We start from the raw sequence: 9,850 nt of genomic DNA on the forward strand, positions 1-9,850 counted from the left end.
TAATTAATAAAATGGAAGGAATCAGAACTTATCAAAGATACAAAACAAATAAAAATGAAATAGATAAAAAAGAAATACAAAATGAATTTTTTGTAAACCAGATTTTTTTAACTACTAAAAGTGTGGTTTTCAAATAGCTTCCTGGCACACTGTTTTCTCTTTATTCTATGTGGACGCCCTTTTAGATTATTAAGACTCTACTGAGCCAGGAGGCTAAGTTAGTTCACTGATTGACTTTTTTATTTTTTTTTTAATCTATTTCCAACATAAAAATTTACCAAAATCAGAGTAAGAGTCAAACATGTCCAACTCCATTACGGAGTAACAATTTAGCAGTACTGTCTAAAATTGAAGATACATATTCACAGTATTCAATTCTAAATTAATCTAAATTTGTTTCATTTCCACATGTTAACAAAAAAAAATCTCTTCAGACACTGATGACCAGTTTAATGACATCTGGATTAGGGTTACTGGATAAAATAGAGGACAACCAGTTAAATTTGAATTTCAGATAAACAAGAAAATATTTTAGCATAAATATGCCCCAAACAATATTTGAGATAGACATAATATAAAACTTAATGGGGCCTCCTGTTTCTATTTTCTTGGCAAATCTGGCAAGTCTAATATGCGTAGGAATGTTTTACAAGTACATTTTTGAAGTTCAAATAAATGGCAATGTTAAGTATTGAGATAGAAACTCATTATAGGATTCAGAATTGTGACTTATGAAATCTTCTCCACCCTACTCCCCCCATTTAGAGGAGAAAACCCAAAGACATAGGAAAAAAATATGTATATATATATTAAATATGCTTACACAAATCCTGGAAATCCGTTTCTAATAAGGATAATAACATTGACAATAGATCCTCCGTGCTCCTTCATCCAGGACTTGTAAACTGCAGGAAACAGCCAATGACAAGCATATGAAATAGCATCCTGACTCTCTTCTCACTCACCGTCCCACCATCTTGCTTGCTATTTAAAAATTTTTAATTTCAGGGTACCTGGGTGGTTCAGTGGGTTAAGCCTCTGCCTTTGGCTCAGCCCTGCATCCGGCCCTCTGCTCAGCAGGGAACCTACTACCCCCTCTCTCTCTGCCTGCCTCTGCCTACTTGTGATCTCTCTCCCTGCCAAATAAATAAATAAAATCTTAAAACTTTTTTAAATTTACAATTCCTTTTTTAAAAGCCTGACTGAATATAACTTATATATCATGAAACTCATCCACTTTATATGTACAATTTAATGATTTTGATAAACATAGAGCCATGCACCACTATCACAATCCAGTTTTAGAACATTCCATCACCCCCAAAAACATTGCTTTGTGCCCATCTGCAGCCAAGCCATCCCCACGCAAACTCTCATCTACTTTCCATTTATATAAATTCGTCTTTTCTGGACATTTCACATAAATGAAATCACACCATATGCGGTCTTTTGTGTCTGGCTTCTTTTACTTAGAATAGTATCTTCAAGGTTCACCCACAGGGTAACGTGTCTCAATAGTTAATTTTTATTGCCGAATCATATTCCAGTGAATAGACAGGCCATATTTCATTTGTCTGCTCACCAGAGGATGAACATTTGAATTGTTTCCACTGGCAGGTGATGAAGAATACAAACTGTTGGGTGGACATAGGTTTTTATTTCTCTTGGGTAGATGCTTGGGAATGGAACTGCTGGGTCATATGGCAACTGTATGTTTAACTTTTTAAGGAACTGCCAAACTGTTTTCTGGTGTCGCCACTATTTTACATTTCTACCAGATATGCATGAGGGTTCCAGTTTCTCCAGGCTATTATTGCCTATTTTTTTTTATATTATAACCATTCTAGTGAGTATGAAGTGATATTTCACTGAGGTTTTGATCTGATGTCCCGAATGACTAATGGTGCTGACAATCTTCTGATGTACTTATCAGCCATTCAGTTATTTTCTTTGGTAAAATATCTATTCAAATATTTTGCTCATTTTTTAGTTGGTTTGTTTTCTTAATACTGAATGATAAGGGCTCTTTCTTTGTTCTGGATACAAGTCCTTTATCAGATATGTGATTTCCCCCAGTCTGGCTTATCTTTTCATTTTCTTAATGTTGTCTTTTGAAGTGCAAACATATTTAAGTTTGATTAAGTGGGGTTTATCAATTTTTTTACTTTATACATGGTATTCTAGATGGTGTACCTCAGGACTCTGCCTAAGTCAAGGTCATAAAGATTTTGTGCTTTATTAGTTTCCACAAGTTACACAATTTTACCAACTGCATTTAGGTCTACGGTCCATTTTGTACTTTTGGGTAACTTTTACTTATGGTATGAGGGAAGGGTCTTCTTGCATGTGGATATCCAACTGTCCAGGACCATCTGCTGAAAAGACGATCATTTCAGTTAATCCCACTGAATTGCCTTGGCCCCTTTGGCAAAAATCGTAAATATAAGGGATTGATCACAACTATAAGGGTTTATTTCTAGACTTTCAAATTTGTCCAAAATATCTATTCTTTTCTCCTTATGCCAGTACCACATTATCTTGAAATCAAGAAGTGTAAATCCTCCAACTTTCCTGGTTTGCAAACTGTTTTGGGTACTCTGAGTCCTTTGCACTTCCACATGTATTTTAGGATCTGCTTGTCATTTTCTGCAAAAGTAATAGGGACTACATTGAACCTACATACCAGTTCGGGAAGAACTACATTAACCGTATCAAGTCTTCCAGTTCATAAATACTGAATGCTTTTCCATTCATTCTGATCATTCATTTCTCTCAGCCATGTTTTGTCATTTGTAGATACAAGTCTTATCCTTCTTTTGTTAATTCTTTAAGTATTTTCTTTTCAATTTTGCTGTTTTTTGTAGGGGGAGAGAGTGGGAGTGGGGCTGGGGGGGTAAGGTGGAGGGAGAAGAAGAGAGACTCTTAAGCAGGTTCTACAACCAGCGCAGAACCCTACACGGGACTCGATCTCGTGAGAGCTCACGACCTGAGCTGAAATCAAGACTCAGACCCTCAACTGACAACGCCACCAGGTGTCTCTCATTCTTTAAGTAGTTTATCCTTTTTTGAAGCCCCATTTGATATTTAGCCATCAACTGTATTCATACAAATCAAGACAACGTCAGATGTGTACCCTCAAGACTCACTTCAATAGAAATCTAATTTTTAGAATGTAAAGGCCAGAGAACAAGGAAAGACCCATTCCTACTAAGAGCTTAGACAAAAATAAGAATGGTTTCCCATCGTTACTTAAAGCTTTCCAGTTGAGTTCTTCCCAATTCATACTAGATGACAGAAAAAGGAGGTAAAGCCCCCAGAAAAGAAGACATAAAATATGTATTTTTGGACTCTAAGACAATTCTTTCATATTATTTTGAAATTGTTGAAACTGGGATATGTTTTACAGTTGGTGGCTTCTTAGGATACAAATAACGCTGTTTCTACTTTCTTAGTAGTATATAAAATGATGGTGCATTTCACCAAAGATACATTGAGTGTATCTTTCACTCAATGAAATACATTATTTATTTTTAGACATGACTGTGTAACTAAAACACCTGAAAGACTAATTTCAAAAACTTAGATAAACTACAAATTGCTAGATAAAGCTACAAGATGAACTTGAAAAAGTAGTTCTTCCATAAACCACCAATAATTCAGCTGAAAATAACTGGGAAAGGAGCCCATTCAAAAAGCAGGCGTCGGAGTGCACAGTGGCTCAGTCAGTTAAGCATCTGCTTTCAGCTCAGGTCACAATCCCAGGATCCTGGGATCAAACCCTGCATCAGGCGCCCTGCTCATAGGGGAGTCTGCTTCTCCCTCCCCTTCTGTCTCCCCCTCTGCTCATGCTCTTTCTGTCGCTCTCAAATAAATAAATAAAATATTTTTAAAGATCTTAAAAAAGAAAAATCCTTAGGAGTCATCCAAAATATTGAGGTATAACCTTAGTAAAAAATATGAAAGGGGCTCCTGGGTGGCCCAGTCAGTTAAGCATCCGACTTTTGATTTGGATTCAGGTCTTGATCTCAGGGTCATGAGTTCCAGCCCTGTGTTGGGCTCCACGCCCAGCATGGAGCTTACTTTAAAAAGATTTACATGACGAAAACCACAGACCTTTGCCAAAAAATATAAAGTAAGAATCCATTAATAGGAAGATGCGCCATGGTGCAGAGATAATATTTCAATACATTGTCAAATTATTGAGGGTTGAACACCATTCCAGTCAAATTCCCCACCAGGAGTTTTGAGGAAAAAACCTGAATATAAAACTCATCTGTAAGAATAAAAGGGGGGCACCTGGGTGGCTCGGTTGGTTAAGCGTCTCCCTTCAACTCAGGTTATGATCCCAGGGTCCTAGGCATAATCTCCGTATCAGGTTCCCTGCTCAGTGGGGAGCCTGCGCCTCCCTCTGCTTGTGCTCCCCCTGCTTGTGCTCTCTTGCTCTCTGTCAAAAAAATAAAATCTTTAAAAAAAGATAATAAGTACAAATAAAATAAAAATGAAATATAATAAATATAATAAAATAAATATAAATATATTTTATATATTTATATAAATATATAAAAATACAAAAAATAAATATAAAATAAAGATAAAAGATAATAAAATCTTTAAAAAAAATTTAAAAAGCTCCCTCTTCTTGTGCTCCCCCTGCTTGTGCTCTCTTGCTTTCTGTCAAAAAAAATAAAATCTTTAAAAAAAAGAAAGAAAGAAAGAAAGAAAGAGGTTATGAATAGCCCGAAAATTTTGGAAATGAAAATAAATAAATATGTGCCATATCAAATATCTAAAAAAAAAAAAAAACTATGAAAAAATAAAAAGATATAAATTTATTTCAATTACCCTATACAGACTTTCTGCTTTTGCTTAAAGCGTACGCTATGTTAGAACTCTGAAATCAAAAGCACCTGGGTGGCTCATCATTAAGTGCCTGCCTTTGGCCCAGGTCATGATCCCAGGGTCCTGAGATCCAGCCCCACATCAGGCTCCCTGCTCAGTGGGAAGTGTGCTTCTCCCTCTGCCATTCCCCCTGCTTGTGTTCCCTCTCTCTGTGTGTCTTTCTCTGTCAAATAAATAAATAAAGTCTTAAGGAAAAAAGAACTCTGAAATCATCTTTGTGTTTTTCCCCTGACACTTCCAGAGCTGTCATGGGAATATTTCTTTAAGAAATGTGACGTAGGGGTGCCTGGGTGGCTCAGTGGGTTAAGCCGCTGCCTTCGACTCGGGTCATGATCTCAGGGTCCTGGGTTCGAGTCCTGCATCGGGCTCTCTGCTCAGCAGGGGGCCTGCTTCCCTTCCTCTCTCTCTGCCTGCCTCTCTGCCTACTTGTGATCTCTCTCTGTCAAATAAATAAATAAAATCTTAAAAAAAAAAAAAAAAAGAAATGTGAGGGAGTCTCAGGTGCCAATCACAAGTCCAGCTTCTTACATGTGCTTCCGACCAAGGGGCTATAAATCAAAGGTTCCCATGAAACAGCCAGCCACAACGAATGTAAAGCTTTATACTACCAGTTAGATGAAGTTGAAAGCTGGAAATGTCTGCAAGATTCTGACATAGAAATGTTAAGAATATAAAGCCTAATCCATATTAGGGTGAAGACCCTTTGGGTTGGAATTCTACCTGTTCTGTGGTTTTCATCACGAAAATGTCTTGATTGTTTTTCAATAAACCCTTGAATTACTCAATGTCAGGAGTTGAGTATCATCACCCGTGAAATATAACTTTCAATCCAAAGATCTCCATGCATGCTAATTAGTTGTTAGTCAGAAAGGATGTGGACTCTGGCATTCTCCCTGTAGATCTGACAAGTTACAAGAGATTAAACAGATTCATTTCTTTAAAACTAAGTGTGAGAGGTTGTTGTTTTTTTTTTTAATTTCAGGAACAACTTCATAGCTATATTTTTGTACAGATTCTTAATAATTTTCTCATGATAAATTCCTAGAAATAAAATTGTAAGATCAAAACATATCCATATTTTACAAATATTGCCAAATGACTATCCAGAAAAGCAGCAATTTACATTTCTGTGTCCTATGCAAGCAAATCAGGGCAGTCAGTACTGCAGACATGGAGTTTCTGAGCCCCCAACAATTCTCTTGGAAGATTCTCTATGATCTAGGGGCACCTAGGTGGCTCAGTGGGTTAATCCTCTGCCTTCGGCTTAGGTCATGATCTCAGGGTCCCAGGATTGAGTCCGGTATCGGGCTCCCTGCTCAGGGGTAGCCTGCTTCTCCATTTCCACTCCCCCTGCTTATGTGTGTGCTCTCTCTCTGATAAATAAGTAAAATCTTTAAAGAAAAAAAAAAGATTCTCTACGACTTTAAATAAAGACACCTTGCCTTTTTGGGTTATTGGTCATACTCACCTGCTTTGCACATGTAGAAGGTGCCCGTCAGGTTGGTCTCAATCACAGCATGCCATCCCTTTGCACTGATGTGTTCTGTAGGAGACGTGAACTGGCCTCCTCCATTGTTTACCAAAAAATTGATCTTACCGTAAACATCTAAGGTGGATCTGACCAAATTCTCCACCTAAAGAAAAATGTTCAAAGTAAACTGGTTAACAACTTCACTTGCTAGCTGGACTGATAGCTTACTCTGGGAGAAGAACTTGCAGTCTGTCACAGTAAATGGTATCAGTACCAGTAGCCGAAATCCAGTTAAAATTAACATTAAGAAATCACTTAAAGGGGGCACCTGTCTGGCTCGGTTGGTACAGCATGTGACTCTTGATCTTGGGGTTGTGAGTTCGAGCCCCACGGTGCGTGCAGAAATGACTGATCACTTAAAAATAAAATCTTAAAAAAAAAATAAAGAAATGACTTAAAGGGCAAAGGGCACAAAAAGTAATCTCGCTGAGCCCACATCCTTGCTTAGCTTCCTTAAAGATTGTTTCTTTCTTCTCCTCCCCCACGCGGTAATACTCAGTATATCATTAGCGAAAGAATCTCTTTTACAGCCTCTGCTTTTAGTTAACCTCATCTAAGACCTCGACCACAGGAACATCTGAAGTACTAGTTTTAGGAACCACCTCTGTAAATAAAATGAATGAATAAAGGCTATAGACATATTTGCATTACCTCCTCTTCATTGCGGATGTTGCATTTTATGGGAGTGACCTGAGCCTGGTTGTTGGGGGGTAGGCTGGCCTTCAGTTCCGTTGCAACAGATTTTAATCTATCAAAGTTACGAGATGCAATGATCACATTACACCCTGAAAAGAAAACAGTCAAGAAATAGTAAATATGCTTTCATTGATGAATATGCTTTCACTGGTTGTCTAAATTAAGAAAAAAAAAAAAAAACAAGTTCAGAAGTTCTTTCATGTGTACCCATTAAAAAAAGGTGAATCAGGGGGTGCCTGGGTGGCTCAGTGGGTTAAAGCCTCTGCCTTCGGTTCAGGTCATGATCTCAGGGTCCTGGGATCGAGTCCCGCATGGGGCTCTCTGCTCCGGGATGTAGAGCCTGCTTACCCCTCTCTCTATCTGTCTGCCTCTCTTCCTACTTGTGATCTCTCAAATAAATAAATAAAATCTTTAATAGAGTTTACCCTCCAGACCAATGGAACAAAAAGCTGCGCAAAGTATAAAGCAGAACGGCTTCAGGCACAGGACATGGGGTAGCATGGCACGGTGATCTATCTCAGAGAGTGGAAACAAACAATGTGAGCCCTATGATCGTTCCAGCTTGCTACCTGGAGAGAGTTTCCCAGGTGCAGCCCAGGGAGGAGGAAGAGGAACCATTCAGATTCCAGGACGAGATGAAGTTGGGAGTAAGGGAGGCCAAGAAGGCACTGGAAATAGTGTTTCAAACAGGCAAAACCTCATTTAAAAAGCCAATGGGTAAGATACTGAGAAGGATATGGCCTGAGTGGTATAGCAAAATTACCCTAGATTAACTAGATTAAAGGCTATTCAGGTCAATAGTTAATATATAACAAGTCTCTCTTAAAGTATTAAGCTGTTTCCCAAGAACCTAACAACAGAAGTAACAACTTCTGAAATGCAGTTAACACAGAACAAAGCTCAAGAATATTTATTTATTTTTCTTTAAAAAGATTTTATTTATTTATTTGAAGATCACAAGTAGGCAGAGAGGCAGAGAGAGAGAGAGAGAGAGAGAGCGAGAGAGAGAAGCTGAGCAGACAATCCAACGCGGAACTGGATCCCAGAATCCTGGGATCATGACCTGAGCGAAGGCAGAGACTTTAACCCACGGAGCCACCCAGGCGCCCCAAAGCTCAAGAATATTTAAATGAATATAAAAATAACCAGCATCCAACAAGGTAAAATTAAAATGTTCAGCAGTAATGCAAAGAAGCAGGTAAGTCCAACCCATAATGAGGAGAAAAGTAAGTTAATAAAAACAAAAACAGAAATGGCAATGACGATATCATTAAATAAACCAGTGATAGAGAAAAATATGAAAAGTCTTCCCGCGTTTCCTCATTCGGTAATCCATAGGACGGGTTCATTTTAAACACATTTATAAAGAATTCCACAGCACGTTTCCACAGGTCTCCTTGTTCCCTACTCGAGCACGTTATCTGTGATTCTAACTGTTGCCTTTAGTGCACAAATAGTGGTTTCATACTTCAAGGCTTCTGCCGCATTTCTTAGAGAGACTCTTCCCTTTCCCCCCGCGGTTTCAACGTCTCCTACAGGTACAGCCTCTTGGCTTGGCCAGTCCATGTCCCCCAGCCCTGCCGCCCACCTCCTGGCTCCCGAAACCCCCTGAGGCCAGTGTGTGTCTCTGCCGACCTCTTGATTTTAGGTAGCTTGACCCAGGGGGCCCGCTCGCGTACCCAGGTGCAGAAGCTCCGTGGCGATGGCCTTTCCGATACCCGTGGCCCCTCCGGTGACGATGGCCACTTGGTGCTGCAGCAGGCCCGGCGCCAAGCAGCTCCTGAACTCGCCCCAGACGGCCATATCGGCGGGGAGGCCGAATCCCGAGAGCGCTAAGGTCTCTGTTCCGTCGGTCTAGGAAGGGCGAGGGTATAGGCACCCTGCCCACGTGACCGCGCGGGCCCCGCCCCGCCCCGCCCCGTCGCGGCAGGTCCCCATCCTCCCAGCGGACGGCTGCTCTCCGGCGGCGCTGCCCGACTGGGTCTGGGTCCTCTGCCAGACTTTGTCCGCGGCATGTGTAGGTGAGATCCCTTGTTCGTTGGGTTTGGGTTTTTGTTTTTAAATTTCGGTGCCATCGTGGGGACCGGAGGAAGGGAAGCAGACAAAAAGCGGGCGCGTGCTCCATTTCCAAAAATCCTCGGTGCTTTAGGTCTCCTGGTTAATTAAGATAGAATTCTCCAGGGCACCTGGGGAAGGGGAGGCTGCAGGCTCTGGCTCCAGTTGCTGTGTGCCTCTGGCTGGGAAGGAAAGGGGCAGGCTTAGCTGCAGGGGAAGAAATCTGGCCTCCAGATCCTTTCCCCCTCTGGAAGGGACGCTGAGCACTGAGGTGGGGGTGGGGGTGGGGAGTGGGATGCCCTTGCGGTTATCCACAGAACCAAGACAATAAAGGATCTTAAAAATAAACTCGAGCCCACCTCCACCTCATCTCCCTTTCCCCGCCCAGGAATGAAGGGGAGATGCAACCTTTACCCCATTCGAGATCTAATCCATTTCAGCCAGGCTGCGGAACTGACGAATCCACGGGTGTGTGCTTCCTGCAAGAACGCTGATGTAGGTGTGTGAGATCCTATCATCGGGTTCATTCCTCAAGCAGGGAAGCAAGCATTCGGAGGATGGGGGAAGGGGCGTGGGATTTCTCATCCGCAGTTTGATGTCCAGGAGCCCGGGGTTATTATTCAGATTCTCCTCTGCATTGTTCATCTAGCTTCCCCCGTTCCCCCACCA

At 40.9% G+C, this 9,850-nt stretch overlaps 1 protein-coding gene across 1 annotated transcript in view; it reads right to left on the bottom strand.

Moving 5' to 3' along the window:
- LOC122902281 (peroxisomal trans-2-enoyl-CoA reductase-like) overlaps positions 1–8,986 on the bottom strand; it is a 32,969-nt gene extending 23,983 nt beyond the window's left edge. The window contains exons 1-4 of the mRNA XM_044241562.1: positions 8,806–8,986; positions 7,082–7,215; positions 6,368–6,533; positions 824–905 (exon numbers count right to left, since the gene is read on the bottom strand). Coding sequence (XP_044097497.1) covers positions 824–905; positions 6,368–6,533; positions 7,082–7,215; positions 8,806–8,929 — 506 coding nt within the window. The 5' untranslated portion in view covers positions 8,930–8,986. The remainder of the gene's footprint in view (positions 1–823; positions 906–6,367; positions 6,534–7,081; positions 7,216–8,805) is intronic.
- Positions 8,987–9,850: the final 864 nt, after the last annotated feature.

This window comes from Neovison vison, chromosome 3, assembly GCF_020171115.1.
Source record: "Neovison vison isolate M4711 chromosome 3, ASM_NN_V1, whole genome shotgun sequence".
NCBI lineage: Eukaryota > Metazoa > Chordata > Mammalia > Carnivora > Mustelidae > Neogale > Neogale vison.